General features: G+C 35.4%; 1 protein-coding gene across 1 annotated transcript in view; it reads right to left on the reverse strand.

Annotated features, from left to right (window-relative positions):
* RYR2 (ryanodine receptor 2) overlaps positions 1–20,453 on the reverse strand; it is a 430,121-nt gene that overhangs the window by 40,909 nt on the left and 368,759 nt on the right. Inside the window, exons 80-83 of the mRNA XM_061991036.1 lie at positions 12,551–12,650; positions 11,548–11,627; positions 8,183–8,259; positions 5,740–5,813 (exon numbers count right to left, since the gene is read on the reverse strand). Of these exons, the coding sequence (XP_061847020.1) occupies positions 5,740–5,813; positions 8,183–8,259; positions 11,548–11,627; positions 12,551–12,650 (331 nt within the window). The remainder of the gene's footprint in view (positions 1–5,739; positions 5,814–8,182; positions 8,260–11,547; positions 11,628–12,550; positions 12,651–20,453) is intronic.

The raw sequence follows: 20,453 nt of genomic DNA on the forward strand, positions 1-20,453 counted from the left end.
TATTTGTATTAATAAGGCTACAGAAAAGTTATAGTTTAATACTTTTTAATCTCTATTTCTCTTGTAGTCTTATAAAGTAAGATTGTTCGCAAGATGGAAAACAAGTCTCAAGTTAATTATACAGATTATTTCACAAAGTAATCTTCTGGCTTTTAGCACTCTCACTAGAATTCAGGATGTTTTTTTACACAATAAATTGCAGCTTTAATACTGGAGGACTTTGGAAGTGTCTTTTAATTAGCTCCACTGTAAAGAAATCACAAAATGAATATGAGTTATTGCAAAATCCGGCAAAATCAGAAAGTGTTTGGGTATATCATTTCCCTTCCTTTTGGACCTTTCAAAACTACCTTTTGGTTCCTTGCAAAATGAAGCAAAAAAACCCTGTTTCAAACAGCTTGTCCACACTAAGATTTAAAATAATCCTGATTTTCTGTTTTTACAGTTGATCAAAATCTGACTTAAACCTGTATCTGAAATTTAATTTTCACATGTTATGTAAGAGATGTCTCACTGGTAACCTAAAGAACTGAAGTACAGATCTATTTCTTTCTGTAAAATCTAAGTGAACGACCTATATTGCTGTGCACACAAATTAATGCCAGTCCACACACAGATTTGCACAGATAATGTACTTACAACCGTACACACTGCATACAATATGACTTAGGTTGTCATGAAACCATGTCCTTTAATTTCTGTTGGTATAACGTATATTCTGGTGTATATTTGCTTAGAAGTTAAAATGCTGCCATTGCTCATTATGTATGTAAAGAATATGACTGCACACATCACATCTTTAAGCCCACAGTGTTTGCAAAACTGGTAGGTTGTGTTTGTAATACATAAGAAGAGAGATATCATGTAGGAAATGAAAATAAGATTGAATGATAATGAAACACATGGTTTTTTTTCCCTTGAAAGTGCATATGTCCAAGTTTACTAATAAACCCTCTCTCTCTTTTTTAATATCCTCAACAGAAAAGACCTGACTGCTATTACTACTGAGAAACATTGGTCTGATACTATGTATTACAGAAATAAACAAATGATTTCACCTGTTAAAAAAGAACAGAGCTTCTTTTTGATGGTTGTTAAACAAAAGCACAGCTCTCCCTTGATAAACCAAGTGAATCACAACACCCAGGCAATACTGGGTTGGACTGTGAATGCTGCATACCTTTGAATTCTCAATAATCTGATTCAAATAAGAAAAGAACTTGCTTTCTCACTGAGTGACACGTAACAATTTCTCTGAACTCCTTAATTTCCTTTTTAATGCAAACACTGATTAAAAGTTGAAACCACCTGTCCAATGTAGGCTACAGCAGATCATGCAGAATTTAAATATCTTTGAGTGTAACTAATAAAGGATAAAAGCAAATTCGTTGAATTCACATTATTTAATGGTGAAAAATATCCCTGATATGTACCCTCATTACAGGTATTTATTATATGACATGTACCGCTCTTAGTTTAATAGACTCTTTTAAGATCTACTATCAGATCAAATGTTATTCTGAAATAATATTTTATTAAAATAAGCCTTCTTAGAACTTACAGATAAACAAAATAATGTCATGATATAATATTAAAAAAACTTTTAAAATAGAGCTTTCCTGATGAAAAGGAAAAGAAGGTAAAATAATACGTGTAAACTTAACATCTTAATTTTTTACTTCATATAAATAAAACAAGTCTCTCCAAAGGAGAAAAACGTTGCACTTTCAAGATGAATGTGACTTTCAGTGAAATAGCATGAAACATGATTGTTAATGAAAAATTAAAAACCATTACAAGATAATAAATGTTTCTACATGTTTTTGAACCCCTCATTTTTTGAAAAGGAAATGGGATCTCATTAGTATTTACAAATATCTAAATGGCAGATGTCTAAAGATCCCTTCCAACCCCTACCATTCTATGATTCTATGAGTCTATGTCAGGAGGTTGGGGCATCACTTTTTTCTGTTGTATCTAGTAACAGGATAAAGGGTAATGGGATGAAGCTGGAACACAAAAAGTTCCATTTAAACATAAGGAAAAACTATTTTGCTGTGAGGGTGAGGGAGCCCTGACACAGGCTGCCCTGGGAGGGTGTGGAGTCTCCTTCCTTGGAGGTCTTCAGAATCTGTCTGGACACGTTCCTGTGTGACCTGATCTAGGTGGACCTGGTTTGGCAGGAGAGTTGGACTATAGAATCTCCCTTCCAACCCCTACCATTCTAAGATTCTATGAAAATACATACAGAAGAAACAATATTGAGTACATCACAAAAACAAGTAAGAAACACATTTACTAAAGAACCATCAATGTTGTTACCAGTAGGGGTTCCAGGGTTTGGAAAGAGAAGATACTAGAAGTCAGAGGAATATCAGAACAAGGAGTTTATGATGCGGAGAGCACAAATAAATGTTTTGAACAGAGCAATAAATCTCACATTCACGTTGACTTGATACAGGACCTTCTAGCTATTTCCAAGGTTGACATGGGACCAGAAATAAGCACGGCCCTTTAGAAAAAGTTTACTCTATTCCCACAATTGTCAATAGCAGTTTTGTCTTGCCTTTGTCAAGAATACTTTCTGGCTTATATGTTGTAAACTCAATGAGAATCGCTCATTAATATGCTTCTGCATCAGATTCAGGTGACATGAGAAACAGGCTACAGTGCACATTTTACCTCCTGTCATTCCCTTGGGAATTAATAAAATGATCTTTAACTGAAGAGTAAATAACAGAGTAGCCATCAACCTTAAAAGAAAAAGGAATGAGAGAAAATATTTCCACATCTTTGGTACTTCCTTTGTAGTATTTACAGATGTTTATTCATAGAAGTGCAAACAAACTGATGATCGTATGTATCCATAACATCTAGGATACTTTGAAACTTCACAACAGGAGTTTCCCCACAAACACACTGGCTGGGCTTTCATAATGCTATCAGGTATTAATACCAGTACATGTGCAGCTCTTATGTAAACTACTTCTCATTGAGTTGAAAAAGGTATGCTTCATAATATAAAGAATTCTTGTTATTGGAAGGCAATATAACATTAAGAATACTCTGAAAACTCTGAAAAGGAAAAATACAGTCTTTTTTTTATTTGGCTTAATTTTGTTTGGGTTTCTTGAATTTCAATTAGTTGGATATTAATACTTTAAAAAGGGCGCTTTCAGTAAATATCGTCCCTTAGAGTCAAGAAAGCTTTGACATAATGTGACTACCTTATGTTGACATGCTGCTGCTCAGTAACAAGGAAAATGAAAACACATGATCATAAATGCAGAATTTTGTTAATCTGTCAAATAAAAAATTACCACTGAGAAAACAAACAAAAATCCAGATCATTCTCATCTCCAACATTTGGCTAATGAGAAGATGTTTGAGCCTATTGTTTCTGCCATACTGTATTTTAAATTCTCATTTCATGGGGACAGGAACATCTCATGGCAACTGCTGTTCCTTTATTTGAATTAAGGAACCTTTGAGGTATAGGAATCTTAACACGTCAAGTAGCTTTCAGAACAAGGAAGAACCACCTGTAAATATTATTGATTCTTCTAAATTATCTATGCACCCCCTCTTTCTTGCATCAACTCCTGGCTGCATTAGGTAAACCTAGCCAGTGGCAAGTCCTCTACTTACTAACCACCCTCAGATCCTCACTGGATCTTCCACTGATTTCCTGTGCTTGCATAAATAAATGCAGCAATAAAGTCACATTCAATACACAACATTAATATTACAGGAGGACAGCATAAGGCTTTGTGTATGTATGGGTATACTTTTTTTTGTTTTGTTTTGTTTTTTTAACATTTATCCATTGCAAATACTGGGCCCACTAAAATGAAAAGAAATAAAAGAGAACAGGGAAAAAAAAAAGCTTAAAAAATCTTGCTGCTCTTATGTCTAGTGTCAGTCACTATGCAAATCCTGAGAAAGGAAGGAAAAACAAAGTGGGGAGAGTTAACAGAAAACCCAAGAACTTTGGTATACATAATTGTAATAATAATAATAATAGAAAAAAACCCACTAGTTTAACAGTCTTACAGGAACAAAAAAATCAAAGGTTGTTCAGGAGCTGTACGGTACTGCCACAAAGCTACGAGCAGGCAAAATAAAAAATAGACAGTTATTTTGATAATTACCATGCTCATGAGTGATGACGGAGGAAGGGAGGATGGGATAATTAGTTCAAAGAAAAAGAAATAGGGAAAAAAGAAAAAAAAGCTTGAGAAATTGTTTTTAGCAAATACAAAATATAGTAAGTATTAGTTTTGGCAAAATTAGTTCTGTACTCAAAGAGAAAGATCAAATAGACAGAAAACAAAAAAAATCCCTCAAATGAGGAAGTAAAAAATACTCTAACATAGGTAGAGTTTATTATGCAGAGCTTAAAGATTTATTTATACTTGCATGCAAAATCACTCATTTATAGAAGCACAGGTAGAGGTCAAAATAAAATTAGATGATATGTTGACAGTCCATTTCAAAATCCAACATTATAAACAACAAATTTAATTATTTCATAGTAGAAATGTTGTCCAAAAGAGAAAACATTGTGTGGAATAAGCTTCAGTTAAATGTGGAATGACTAAATACTTCTATGCCAGATAGCTGCATCAGTGATCAATCCACAACCTCGTGACCAAACTCGATTCACATGGTTTCACTTTTTGTTTACTCATATAAGTCTAGCAGGATATAATCTATAATTTAAACTCTGGGAGCACTTTCAGAGAAGCAGAATTTGTGATTGGTCTTGATGATTTTAGGTCAAATTTAATAACTAATGGTTTTGGTTTGAGATAAGCAGTTGAATATTCAAGAAACATGCCACAAAAAAAGAGCTAAAGGCACAACAGACAGTGAGATATGGAGTGTTGTAGGTATGAATTATGAACTCTAAAATGCAATAATGTTTATACAGTCAAGCTTTTTTACCTTGTTTTTAAGATAAAAACATGTTAAAAGATTAGATGACTGTAGGATTTAAAATTAAAATGCATTGTAAAAAATGCTGAAGACAAAGGGAGAAAATGTGCTTTGGTAGCTCTATTAAGTCACATAGGAATGAACTTAATGTTTCCACAGAAACACAGTAAGGGACTAGTAGACTAGTCCCTTTCTACTATCAGATAGAAGAAAGAAATTGACAGTGAACTAACAACACAGAAAGTAGAAAGTCAAAGTAAAAAACAAAGCAAAAATTTCAAAGTATTTCTCCAAAGATAAATAATAAACATTTTTTCAAAGAAAAACTTTTCCCAGTAGACTTTTTTCCCAAATAGCAGACATAGTTCCTTCAACCTCTCATATTTAACTTATGGTTTAAGTAAATTATCTAGTTTAAGAAACTCACTTCAGAAATCAGGTAGGAATTCATTTTATGTTTAAATTGCTTAGGACTTCAAAAATTTTTACATACACAAACGCTGCTGTTTGTAACTAGAATCTGTTTTCAATTTTACATGTAATGTCTTCACTCCTTCAGAATAAGTGTCCTATAATACCCTTGATAAGAGGTAAGAATCCTCTGAGACCAATTTGAAACTCAACTAGTGATTTATTATTGACAAGCTTGGGCCTAGGAAGGCAAATTAACTCAACATTAGGAACTATATTTTAGCTTGAGCCTTTACATATAGATTTAAAGAATTCTTTCAAAGTCAGCTGGCTTCTGCAGAAATGAAAAACAGAAAAGTTCATGGTTCATTTCTGTTAAATCAATAGTACCTGATCCTTCTTCAGTCACCATGCCAAGGCCTTCTGCTTTGTTCTGACGTTCAAATGCATTTAGGTCAAGAACACTGCAATGAGAAAAATTACATTTTTCCTGTGATTAATTAAATATATGTAATATTTCATTTTGTGAAAGATAAAGACTTGTGCTTTCATTTTATCTTGATTTCAGTAATGTATTTGACATGGTGTCCCACAAAACTGGCAGCAAAACTGAGAAAGTGTGGGCTGGATGATCAGGTAGTGAGGCGGATTGTTACGCGGTTGAAGCGAAGAAGGCAGAGAGTTGTGATCAATTGGGCAGGGTTTAGTTATAGGCCTGTATCTAGTGGAGTCCCTCAGGGGTCAGTGCTGGGACTAGTACTGTTCAATATATTAATTAATGACCTTGATGAGGGAACAGAGGGCACTGTCAGCAAGTTTGCTGATGATATTAAACTGGGGGGAATGGCTGACACACCAGAAGGCTGTGCTGCCATTCAATGAGACCTGGACAGGCTGGAGAGTTGGGCAAGGAGAAATCTAATGAAATTCAATAAGGGCAAGTGTAGAGTCTTGCATCTGGGAAAGAATAACCCCATGTAGCAGTACAGGTTGGGGAATGAACTCTTAGAGAGTAGTGTAGGGGAAAGAGACCTGGGGGTCCTGGTAGACAGCAGGATGGCCATGAGCCAGCACTGTGCCCTTGTGGCCAAGAAGGCCAATGGCATCCTTGGGGTGTATTAGAAGGGGTGAGCTTAGTAGGGTGAGAGAGGTTTCCTCCCCTCCTCTACTCTGCCCTCGTGAGACCACTTCTGTAATATTGTGTCTAGTTTTGGGCCTCTCAGTTCAAGGACAGGGAGCTGCTGGAGAGAGTTCAGTGCAGGGCCACAAAGATGATGGAATGGAGCATCTCCCTTATGATAAAAGACTGAGGGAACTGGGGCTCTTTAGCTTGGAGAAGGGGAGACGGAGGGGTGACCTCATCCATGTTTGCAAATATGTCCTGTTGACTTCCAGAAGGATGGAGCCAGGCTCTTCTCAATGATGTCCAATGATAGGACAGGGGGCAATGAGTACAATCTGGAACGTAAGAGGTTCCAAAGAAACATAAGGGAAAACTTCTTCCCTGTAAGGGTGATGGCGCACTGGAATGGGCTGCCCAAATGTGTTGTGGAGTCTACTTCTCTGGAGATGTTCAAAACCCACCTGGATGAGTTCCTGTATGACCTACTCTAGGTGGTCCTGCTCTGGCAGGGGGGTTGGACTAGATGATTTTTCAATGTACCTCCCAAACCTTAAGATTCTGTGATTCACTTAAGTATATAATCACACTAGTGCTAAGAAGATACATTTCAGTGGCCTCATATATGTCTGCTACAAGATTAAGAAACTCAAGCTCTAAAGATGTAACCTGTGTTTGCCCTGCAAACAACAACAGAATTTGGTTCTTTATGACTGACCAAAAATAGGGAACATATGTGTTTATGATGTACTCATTTTAGGGCTTATAAAGAAAGAAGCAAGATTAATGACTTTTGTATTATAGACCAGCTCATCCCAAGCATCAAAGTCCAATTAAGACACCATGTCATCATTAGATTCTCTCCCTCCACATTCTGAAAACCTGAAGCTGCTGAAGGGGAATATGTATTCAACTAACCAGATTTAAGGAACGTACACTCTTCTATATTTTTATTTGTGAATCTGCAAAGTTTTGCCTCTTATGGCTCAGCATGTCAGTTTGCCATAGGTAACTTTTGTTCATAAGGAAGAATATGAAAGTCAGATGAATGTTTATAAAGTACATTAGTAGTTCTGCTGGCAAGAAGCATTTAAAAATGAAACTTAAAAACAGATATAACAACAAAAGACTGAACTACTTGACCTAGAAAGCCCCTTTTAGTTTTATGTTTTATGTTCATTAATACACTAGTTACTAATATGGTTTGTTCTTCTGAATTATATTCAAGACATTAAATATTATATATTTATAATATAAACATTTATATATCTATGTTCAATATGAACTGTCAAGAAGTATGAATGGACAAAAAAGTCACAGTAAATCCACAGTTTGTCAAAACATAATATTCCACTCCTTTTTTTGCCTTCTAAAATGTTCTATCAATATTCCTAACAAAGTTGAATTTTCCCCAAATCTTTATTATTATTAAGAGTGATGCTCCTAAATCTGGAGTTGTTTTCTGGCATATGCCAAGTAGACACAAATGCCATAAATATCTGTGAGGAGAGCTCTACTGCCAAGATAGATGCATATCATATGCAAGATTTTCATACTGTAAGCACTACCTTGTTTTCTACTCCAAATCTAACACATTACAGTTCCCAGGTGCCATTTGTAAAAAGTAGGTAGAGGATCTTCACAAAACTATAAATTCTGTGGAAAAAAACCTAAATGCAAAATACTAAATTATTAAAGAAGATATTTGCTTACCTACAGGACTGCATAAGACCAGCAAGGCTTTGAAAGAATCCCACATCTTTTTTATCCTTGAGGTAGTCAAGCATTTTCTGAAGTAAACAAAAATAATTTACACAGAGAATGAACACAGATACTATATGTTCATCTAGTTAACCTAATACTATATGGATTCTAGATTACTAGTGATGCTAGTGTCGAAAGTAAAGGCAGATGACAGCCACTGCTCTCTCCTCATCTAGCCAGCCAATTACAAAATCATAGAAGGCTATCAGGTTGGTCAAGCAGGATTTCCCCTTGGTGAATCAGTGCTGAGGCCCTCTGATAACCATCTTTTCCTTCATGTGTTTAGAGAGAGTTTCCAGGATGAGCTGTTGCATCATCTTTCCAGGGATGGAGGTGAAGCTGACCTTGCCTTTTTTGAAAACCAGAGTGACACCGGCCTTATTCCAGTGCTCAGAAACCTCATCTGTCCTCCATGATTGACTGAAAATGATGGAGTGGTTTGTCAATAATATCAGCCAGCTCCCTCAGCACTCGTCTCCCATAATAATCTCATCAGAAAGCTCAGGCAGTGTGAGTTGGATGAGTGGATGGTGAGGTGGACAGAAAACTGGCTGAATGACAGAACCCACAGAGTGGTGATCAGTGCAGCTGAGTCAAGTTGGAAGCCTGTGGCTAGTGGGGTTCTGGGCCTGGCTTGTTCAACATCTTCATCAATGACCTGGATGAGGGGACAGAGTGTACCCTCAGCAAGTTGGCTGATGACACCAAACTGGGAGGACTGGCTGATTCACCAGAAGGTTGTGCTGCCATTCAGTGGGATCTCGACTGGCTTGAGAGTTGGGCAGAGAGGAACTTCACGAGGTTCAAAAAGGACAAGTGCAGAGTCCTGCATGTGGGAAGGAACAACCTCATGCACCAGTACAGGCTGGGGGTGACCTATGCGAGATTAGCTCTGCAGAGAGAGACCTGGGAGTCCTGATTGATAATAAACTGAACATGAGCCAGCAATGTGCCCTTGTGGCCAAGAAGGCCAATGGCATCCTGGGATGCAACAAGAACAGTGTGGCCAGCAGGTCAAGGGAGGTTCTTCTCCCCCTATACTCTGCCCTGGTGAGGCCTCATCTGGAGTCCTGTGTCCAGCTCTGGACTGCACAGCTGACATGTCTGATGTGTTCCTATGTGACCTGAGCTAGGTGGACTTGCTTTAGCAGAGGCATTGGATTAGATGATCTTTAGAGTTCCCTTCCAATCCCTATAATTCTGTGATTCTCTGTGTTAAAATTAAATAAAAGAGCCTTGCAGAGAAAAATCCAGGTATCAAAAAAACCTGAACATGAAATGCTCATGTCCTTTAGAGAAAAGTTCATCCATTTTATATATTCCTTCCTAAAACATGGAAAATACAGATAGTAACTAAAGTCAATTCATTCAGCAGAACTTAGTGTTTAATATAAATACAATCTTGCCCCTACTAGGTCACAAATTTGGATTGGCACTACCATTTTAGCATCAGATTGGGCTTGACAAAACCTCAGTTTGGTTTAGATTATTTTAGCTGCAACATGTTAGTAGTCATGTGAGTATTTTAAAAAATTGGTTTAGCTTTATTGTAATGTGTAATACATGTCTGATCATAGATTGCAAGAACAGGAAATTATTCTGTAAACTTTGATTCTAAAATGTAATGTGTTGTTGAGTGAAGATACAATATGACACCAGAGTCCTAGTTGTGAATAAAAATCACAATACTCAAAGATCAGTCTCAGTAGGAATACTACAAGAACTTACATTGGGAATGAGGTCAAACTTTTTGCAAATAACAAAAATAATAGGAAAAGTGGATAATGAGCAACCTCCAAATTGAAAGAGATCATAATGGGCTCAAGTTATGGCAGGAGAGATTTAGATTGGACATTAGGAAGAACTTTTTCACCAAGAGGGTTATTAGGGATTGGAATGGGCTGCCCAGGGAGGTGGTGAAGTCATCATCCCTGTAGATATTCAAAACATGCATGTGCTGATGTGCTGATGGATACAGTTTAGTTTAGTGATGGGCCTGACAGTGTGAGGTTATTGGTTGGACTTGATGATCTTAAAGGTCTTTTCCAACTGCAATGGTTCTATGATGCCACAATAAGCAGACAGCACAACACCCAATAGACCCATGATCACAGAAAAAGAACACCTCCATCAATAACCATACTAATAAAAGCAAAAAACTGCAAAGGATGATGATGATGACTTTTCAAAACCACTTCTTTGTCTCTCCCCCCACCCATACAATTCTTCCTAAAGGAGAGTGAAGACTTGATCTTAGGACCTAAAGAAAAATTGGAAAGGTGAGGATAATTCCAGAGAAAACAGTTAGAAATAAGACAACTAAAAAAATAGCAATTTTACCTGTATTATTAATGCTTTTTTGTTATATATTATGTAATTACACTAACACTACTAGTGTTATTGTAAATGTTATTGCAAAACAACTGCTTCCTACATTCTGATTACTGAAAACAAAATCAAATAATAAAAAAAAAATCTAGATTGTAGTATTACAAAGTCAGATTAAATAACTGTGTAGGAATGTCATTCTTTTCATAAGTAATTTAATTTCATGACATCACAAAGAACTGGTAATGGTTTAAGCAGATATTTTCTGCACAATTTGTGGTCGTTCTGATCAATTCCTAGTAATGACAGGCCCTGAAAAGAACATTATTTTTGGCTGTATTCAGCTGTTTCAGTGGTTGCTTAACTTGAGACCTTGACCATTCCCAGTTGTCTATATTCTTCAGATTGTCCTATAGCAATGAAGTAACGGTAAGTATGAGGCCTTCTCAACCCAGAAATGTTCAAATAGTACAGAACACCGAATGTACTCTGTACCAGTCACTTCTCTTCAACAACACAGAACATAGTTAACATATCAGATTTGTCCACTGCTCACAACTATAGATTAGTAAATTAAGTTTGATTCCTCTGCTTTTATCACCAAGATGCTCCATGACATAAGCTAAGAACATCTGAAGTTTTGTAACTTTTTTTTTAGGTGAAGAATGGGTCTACAGGGCAGTGGTAATCTCCCAAGAAATCCATCCCTCCCACAGAATTCCTCTAGAAGCTAATGATTTAAGATAAAACTTCCTTCTTCCAGTGTCAAACAAGATTCTTTTAATTTTGCATTCTTTAGATTAATTATATGTATACAAATAAGAAATATATATCTAGCAAACAAGGCACTTCTTTACACTATTTTCTTCTGGGAATGAGTGTAAAAGTATAAACAGCATTTGACAAACAATCACATTACATCATGCACTACTACAGTAATAATGATCATGGCATAAAGAATGGGAGAAAATAAATTAGTACCTTACCTGTTGAACAGTAGAATTTCCTCCATTTAATATGGCAATTCCTAGTTTTAGAGTAGCTGCAACCATTGGTCCCATCTCACCTTAAAATTATTGTACAATGTACTTTTAGATCATACATAAAAATAAGACTGTTCTATTAACTTATCCACATAGTGACTGAAATTGTAATTTATCAGTAGAGGTCTTTTTGTTTCTCTTGTAAAACAGAGCTATTTTTCTTTCATGTTCTCTAGTTGGCCTTCATATCTCCCTGAATGCCTACAGACATAGTGAAATGTATAAACAACACACAAAAGAAGCAAGGTATAAGACAGAAAGAATTGAGCTAAATGAATATAAATCATGTTTTGTACACTAGGGCATCCAAGAGTTGATTTAAGGCTGGATGCACAATTTTAAGCTAGCTTTCAAGTTTAACAATGTGTCTCCTTTGCATGCCAGTCTAGATATTTTTTCCCTGTTTCTTCAGAAAATGACAGTAATTCAAAGCATTTAGTTAGGGCAAGTGAAATTTGTCAACAGGATGTTTTTAAATGTTTCTGCCATAGAAACAAATCACAGAACAGGCAGTGAAAGCATCAAACCTTAAAGTAAGATGGTGTCTAAGGGACAAAAGCATAATTTACACTTTTGAAAAGTTTTATTGAAACACACCAATAAAGTAGATACTAGGGGGAGAAGGACCAAAGTCTACACCTGTACAGAACTGCACACATCCCAGAATTTGAGGGCTTTTTGTCATTGCACACTATGACTATATTCACTCTTCCTCTCAATCATCAGTAGAAAAACTACTACGATTACGACTGCTACTAACAAAAGCAACAATAACCTCATGAGAACTATTCATTACATTTTTCTGGATTAGATGTCAATAATTTTTGAAACTTTGGGTGTGATTTGAAAGAAAAGTTTAGGGCTAAACATCTGCAGGTTTTGCTTGGTAAGAATTAAAATAATGAGAAATAGGGTTTAATGTGTTATCTACACAATACAACATTACCTTTGCTAGCACTGATTGTCTGCAGAACCATCTCAGCAGCACCCCGGTCATGCAGTCTGGCTTGTTGATACAGAAGTTTTTGCTTTTCCATTTCTTTTTCCTGAATAAAAATCCAGTCATTTAAGATGAGGACTTCAGTTACTATCAGTTCTCCAACAGCTTTTGGATTTCTCTTAGTATATGGGCTCTATGACAACATCATGGACCATTTTAATACCTACAATGCTACTGAACTGATATGAACATGTTCAAGTAATATCCTCCCCTTGGTATTTTTCTTTAATATACTTTTAGCAGTTTATCTGAAAACGGTCTTGTCAATTGTAAATTCATAGGTTAGTTAAAAGCCCATGTACTGCATCTATCAAGCTTGCACTTTTGTGCCATGTTTTTGTGCAACAGTTGATACTCTTAGTAATCTTCTATAATGTGACCATAACTTCATACTGCTCAGTATGTGGTTCTTGAGTTGCAAGTTGTTGATGAATACCAGAGTAACAAAAGCATCTTGGATTTTTTTCCAAAACATATCATTATATTACCATAAAAATGCCCACGCTACCAACAGAATATTTGATAGAATACACTGTGCTTTTATATTTTGCATTCTCTAGCGGCAACAAACAATACTGCATGGCGTTGCTTGAGCAATGGTGAAGTTTGTTCTTTATAATTTAAAGTACTACTGAAAACATAAAGAAGAACACAACAAGCAAACATAAAGGCACAGTCAATTCCAGATGAGTCTGAACTTTCACCAAGTTAATTGAAGTTTGCTAGAAAATTGAGGACGACTAAGCAGTATAAGTTGCAAAATGGAAGTTGCATAGAGCCCTATGACAGTGAGTCCGTCAGATGGCGTGGTAAAAAGCTTATTCAAAAGGATCATGACACAATTGGTTAGTATCATGTCCAAAAACACAACGCCCAAAACATGTATGACCTAAAAGCAGAAAGAGCTGCAGCAGAAGTAGCCAGAATGACAGCTTTGCTGCCATAAACTTTCCATCCAATTTACGGAAAAAAGACATTGGAAGATGGAAGAGGTTTAAAAAATGAAGGCTTGCTAAATAGAGAGTATGAATAATAAATTAAAAAAGAAGAGGTAAAAAAGAGAAATATGTTCAAATGAATGAAAAAGAAACCTTTAACTCAAAAGCAAACCAACACAGACATTTATGCTGTTACCAGAGAGTTCTCGCCGAGGCTGGCAAATTTGTTTCTTAAATCTTTGATAATATCGTGCTGCGGAAACAAAATTCATCAGGGTTGTTGTTTTTTTTTTTTTTTTTCCCCCACACTATTAGCTCTCCTGTGGTTAAACTGTATCTTCCATTTTTCTTTAAATTATGTGACAGGTCTAGATGGAGGCACAAAAAGGAAAAAAAAAGCAAAAAAAAGCAGCTTTGCTTCATAGTTAGCCATGCTAAGGTTTGAAAGTTTTGCCTTCATGTTTAAACCTCTTCCTGAGAGTTGAACAAAAACAAAACAGAAACATACACACATACACACAAGCACATACACCACACACACAAACCACCAGAAAATTATCACATCCCAGGTTCAATATAACTACAATAAAATATTTTAATTTACTTCAGATTCCACTGAAAATTGATCAGTTTCTTTTTTAAAAGACTATTTCCTATTTCTAGCTGCTTTAACTTTTAGACCCAATGATCTCTCATTTTTTTTCCATTGCAAGATTTATTATTCATCTTTTTTAACAAGTCTAATATGAACTACACTAATTATACAATATTTTTTGATAAGTTTATGAGAATGCTTACAGTGAGGATGCATCTGCAAAACCTACAGACTAAAAAAATGGGTATGCACTCTTTTTGCTATGGCACTGTAGAAGAACAGTAGAAATAGGCATTGTCAAAGAACTTAAACTGAGAAGAGTGGCATTTTCCATGGAAATCAAGCTGTCTAGGTAACTAGCTACAAGATCAAAAAAAACCAGAATTTCCCCAACACAAAAGCACCCTAAACATTTTTTTCTAAAAGCAATCATTCCTTTGATGAGAATCCCAAAGATAATGGTTTCTTCAGCTTGACAATGCTTTTTCGCTGTTGCTTTCTCCAAGCAATGTTAATACATATATATATACACACATATATATATATACACACACGTGATGGCAGCAATGAAATGAGCCACTTATTGTATACAAAGCATACTAAATTAATAGACCTGTTAGCTGGTCAAGATATCCCCATTTCTCTAAGATGAGCTCACTGCTAACACTGTTATCTGTGCTACCAGCACAGTTTTTTGCACTTTTTGTGCTTGCCTGTTACATCAAGAAAACTATCAAAATAATTAGACAGTGGTATGCATTACTCATCATTCACAAAACCATCAGAGAAACAGCAAAAATACTTCACACTAAATGAAACATTTAAAAAAATTCACCAGAATTTTAAAAAATAAATCAAAGAAAACCAAGTCTATTTTACCTTGAGAGATATATAGGAAGAAACTGATCACTTACAAATGTACATACATGTATTCCCCTCTATTCTAGACTTCCTCCAGCAATCTACTAAACCAAAAAAACTTTTTCATCATATACTTTGAAAGCAGAGACTAAAAAATTTTCTACTTCATTTTTGTGTTTTTTTGTTGTTTTATTTTTTGTTTAAATCATTACAAGCAACATTCTGCCAAAAAACACCACTTAAGAAAAACCACAAGTTCTAAGCTGAATTTTTAGGCAACAAACTTGCCATAATTAAACTGGGGCTTTGACTGACAAGTGCACAATTGAAATTGTTTGCTTTCTCGTAATCCATACAAAGAATGATTATTCCTTGGAGCTAGGTCATCTTGAGAGGTTTGTTTGCTACCACCATTAAGCTTGCAGTCACGGAGTGCAAGCATGTGATCCTACTTCTACAGGGTATTCCTTCTTTCTTTTAATATGAAATAAAGACTAAACAAAAATACCAGAAAGATGGAAAGAGAAAAAATTGATGTCTACTACTCTAAGATACATGGTTCTTTGAATTGTCTTTATATTTTGTACTTTTTGAGACTTCTATTTGGTCCAGAGAATAAATTCTATTACAGAGATCTTACCTTGGTAAAACATGTTAATTTCAGTGTCAGGAATGCAAGAATATAAGCTATGTACTAAAATACAAAATGAAGTACTCAAGTAGAATGTTTCTAAATATATCTTTATATATATTAAGCATTTAAGCTCAATACATGCTGTTTGATGTTCTATAAATAGAGCTTTTCTTAAATGACCCATTTTGGAGTTCATCGGTTCTAAAGAATATGCACAAAATGAAAACACAATGCATTATATTCTTGAAGATTAAAGATGTAGGATTTTAAAGTGTTAGAGGAGTTTATTTTATCAACTTTGCTTTCCATATTACTTTAAGAAATATTTCAATCCCTGCAATTTTGCACTCCTATTTTTATTGCTGCTGAAACTCTCAACCCCAAAAGATTTTTTTTTCTAGTTGAAAAGTGATTTTTAACTAGCTGATATGATATACATTATTATTTCTCACTGAGTTGAAGCATACTTTCTAAATTGAAACACATCATTATTCAGGTTATCAAACAACAAAAGGAATTCTTTGAAGTACAGATGGCAAAATATAAGGATAGGCAAACAGGAAGTTTAGAGATTATTAAACTATTAGCACATAAAAAATTTAAAATGCAATTAATCTCCAAATTTAACTTCATAATAAATAAATGGCCATTCTAAAGCCATTTCTCTACCACCTGCTGTGCTTTTGTGCTCTACGTACACTTTTGTAGGTTAGAAATACTGACATGTTTAAATGTCAGGCATCTGTAAGTCTTCTATCATTTGATATTACTTCCAGTAATACTTTTGAATACCAATAAATACTTTTGAAAATGCTTGAATGTTACTTACTTGTAGGTAAATTTCAAATGCTTGAAAGTTTACTTACTTTGAAATGTTTGAAAGTTTACTTACTTACTTGTACCTAAGTATGAACATTAAAATTCATACATAGATTCATAAATTAACTGTCACATTCTTAGATATAATGTAGTCAGTGGCAGTTTGTTAGCAACTTTTAAATTTTCTTCAAAACTGCAGCTTTAACTTTGAATGCGATGGTTACTTGCAAGATGTTAGAACACTGCCAGACTTCTTGTAGAAGTGGATTTATTAAATATTATTAAGTAAACATATGTTTTAAACTACTTTTTTTTAACTCAATGACCATAAAATTTGAAAATATTCCCTACGTTCATCTTATTACTGTTGGTCATAAACAATAACAATAACATCTTCCTTATGAGGAAAGGCTGCAGGAACAGGAGCTATTTAGTCTACAGAAGAGGAGATTGAGAGGGATCTCATTAATATTTGTAAGCATATAAATGATGAGTGTCAGGAGGCTGGGGCATCCCTTTTTTCTATTGTATCTAGCAACAGGACAAGGGGTAATGGGATGAAGCTGGAACACAAAAAGTTCCGCTTAAACATAAGAAAAAAATATCCTACTGTGAGGGTGACAGAGCCCTGGCCCAGGCTGCCCAGGGAGATGGTGGAATCTCCTTTCTTGGAGGCCTTCAAGACCCACCTGGACTAGTTCCTGTGCAATCTGATCAAAGTGGACTTTAGGGGGGTTGGACTCTTAAAGTCCCTTCCAATCCCTGTCATTCTATGATTCTATGAAAATGTAGCTCGGAGAAACAAGTATGCAAAAAAAGGTATGCATGTTTTAATTTGATTGGCTGTAAACAACGTTCAGCTTTCTGTAGGCATTAGTGCAAGTATTTTGTAAAATAGTGAGATGAGAGGAAAGGAAGGAACATTTATCTGAAAAGTATCTGGGGAAAAAAAGGAAATTTTTATCAAATTTCAGACACTATAGCAAAAAAGCTATGATATGTTTTGTAATAGAACAGCTGAAAAGACACAAGAATTCTAACAATCATTCATCAAAATTATTTCTTCTGTTCACATCAATATTCATAGAAAGAAGTACTGGTATTCTGCTGATTCCTCCCAGTAAGAAAAGACAGGAAGGAAAAACATTATCATGTCATATTATTAGATTTTGTAACTATGTTTCTCAATATCTATAACCAGCACAAAAATCCACATGGGCTCAAACACAGGAATATTTTATCAATCTTAAATTTTGCATTTCCTAGCAGTTGAATAATCTGTATTAAAAACTTGAATATTGTATCACAAATACATTTTTTCATAGAGTACATATTTATAAAGCAAACAAAAAATAGTAAACTAAACAAAATATTGCTCTATATTAAAACAGCATTAAATCCCAACTACAAATGTACAGGAATCAGTATTTCCTGAAACAAAACCTTCACTGCACATTTTATTTTCTTTTAGTTAAAATGTCTCCAATTCAGATTGCAGCATTGTCTTTATTGATGCCACCACGTTTATACTGTCATCCTTCATATACTCCTCTCTGTCAAGGAAGTCAGTTTTTTTTTCTACATATTATCTCCATATTCTTGCCATGTTGATGAGATCGTTCAACATATTCATTCTTATTCAAGTAGATAGGAACTGACAATGTACTGAGTCTCTAAGAAGAAAAAGACTGTATTGGGTGACTTTCAAATCTAGTATTTTTAGTTTTCCAATGGTATATAGCTATAAAACTACACAGTATTTTCAAACTGTGTCACTCTTTTTTGTTCAAAGTTAGGTGACCAATTTGCCGTATTTGAAACAGCTGACAGAGATGTCTCTCTATAGGACTAATAATAAAAGAGGGTAATGGATTGTTTAGAATATTCTGCTGTGACTGGAATTTAATCAGTTGGCTGAAGCAGAAAATAGTCTATGCAGGGATAAATTTGATGACATTGTTATGTAATTACTATACAAAAAATAAGCAAAGAACCTAGAAGCTATCAATGGTCAGTTAATCATGGACATGTATTTGTTTTTCGAAGTTCATCAGTTCTTTGTTGCCAAAGGCCCCGCCTAACATAACCTCAACCAGTTCTGTTGTGCTATAGCAGCAAAGTATGAAGTGCCAGCCCATGTTTGAGTTGAAAGACAAGGCAGATGGATGTCTAGTAGTACTTTTCAAAAGTACCACACTGATGCTGGTTTAAGTAGCAGAAACAATGTAGGGAGAAGAGATGCTGATAAACATAAAAGATGGGAAAGAGCTAGAGGAGACAAATGGAAGATCTTAAATCATCATTTATCACTAAGTGCCTGAGCTGAAACTCAGAGAAAAATATTATTCACTTTATTGAAGAGAGATTCTCTACAAGATTTTTGCTGCATATTTTCCATAGTCAATAGGAAGTTATTCATGTAGTAAAAAACAGCCTTGCCAGATAGGCAAGTAACTGAGAAATAGTTGACCTTAAAACAAAGACTGTATTAATGACACTGACCCTATGTTTCTGATATTTTAAACTATATTGTTTAAAATACTGTAAATAAACAGAAAAAAATGAGAAGTGAAAGGTTGACCATAAATTCTTTAACTTGGTTCTTTTTTTTTCTTTTTTTTTTGCATAGAATAAAAAATACCAGTGGCTGATAGAAAGAAAAAAGGCCCTGGCATTAAAGATAATTAAATATTAACTAAGATAAAATCTTAGTTAACAATCAGTTTGTGGGTTTGTAATAGATGTAGTTTATCCTGGGAAGAGTATAGAGATGCTGCCTGGTTGTGTAGGGATATGTTCAGGAAAGCCAAGGCTTGGATGGAGCTGAACTTGCCATGGGATCCAAAGAATAGATGGGCTTTTACAGGCATGTCAGACAGAAAAGGAAGATCAAAAATGCTCCCGATGAGTAAGAGTGGCAAATTGGTAACAACTGATAAGAAGGCTGTGGAACTCAATTTTTTTGTCTCAGTCTTTGCAGACAACCATTCTTCCCACACCTCTTGAGTGGATGGACTGCAAGAAAGGGACTGGGGGAGCAAAGCTGGACTGGGGGAGCAAAGCTTGTTCCACTGTAAGAGCAGATGAGGTTTGTGACCACCTGAGGAACCTGAACATACATTAGTCTACGGGACCTCACAATGCATCCCAGAGTCCTGAGGTAAATGGCTGATGTAGTTGCCAAGCCACTTTCAATGAGATTTGAAAAGTCAAGGCAGACAAGTGAAGTCCCTGGTGACTGGGAAAAGTGAAATAGTGCATCCATTTTTAAAAAGGGTGGAAATGAGGAGCTGGGAACTACTGACCTATCAGTCTCACCTTTGTGCCTGGAAAGATCATGGTACAGAACCTCCTAGAAGCTGTGCAATGGCACATGGAGGACAGGGAGGTGATTACAGCCAGCCAGCATGACAGCAAGAGCAAGTCCTCTCTGACCAACCTTACTGTAAATTTACATTGTAACTCTATTTTTGCAGTCTTTGTGACAGTGAGATAGCAGTGACCATCTCCAATGGGCCCTAAGGGATTATATTATTTTAAAGTCTGATATTTGCAAGTCTTTCTGTGCCTAAGTGGCAGCACAATGTACCCTTTTGCAAAAAAATCGTGAATACAAAAGTCTATGAACAAAGTTGCTACCAGTAACAGGGGTGAAGGAAACTGACATAGGAAGCTCTGTCTCCTCCATTTCTTTTTTTCCTCTGAAGAGTCAATTTAAACCAATCAATTTTAAAAAGATGAGATGGGTTTTGAGTTTTGATAAAAGGTTTTTTTTCCTTTATTTCTATTCTACACATACTAAGAGCACACTAATATGCAGAAAACCAGTAGACTCATTGGCTGAAATGCAGAAACCTATTTCATTCAGCTAGTGAAATCTTTTGATTGGAGAGAATTTCCTATCAGAATCAAGGGGGACAGTGACACCAACCCTCTAGGCAGTCAACTGAATGCTGTTCAGTATGATTGAAAGTTAACTTGGAGACAAAGGCCAAAGAACAA

Source organism: Colius striatus, chromosome 2 (assembly GCF_028858725.1).
Source record: "Colius striatus isolate bColStr4 chromosome 2, bColStr4.1.hap1, whole genome shotgun sequence".
Lineage (NCBI taxonomy): Eukaryota > Metazoa > Chordata > Aves > Coliiformes > Coliidae > Colius > Colius striatus.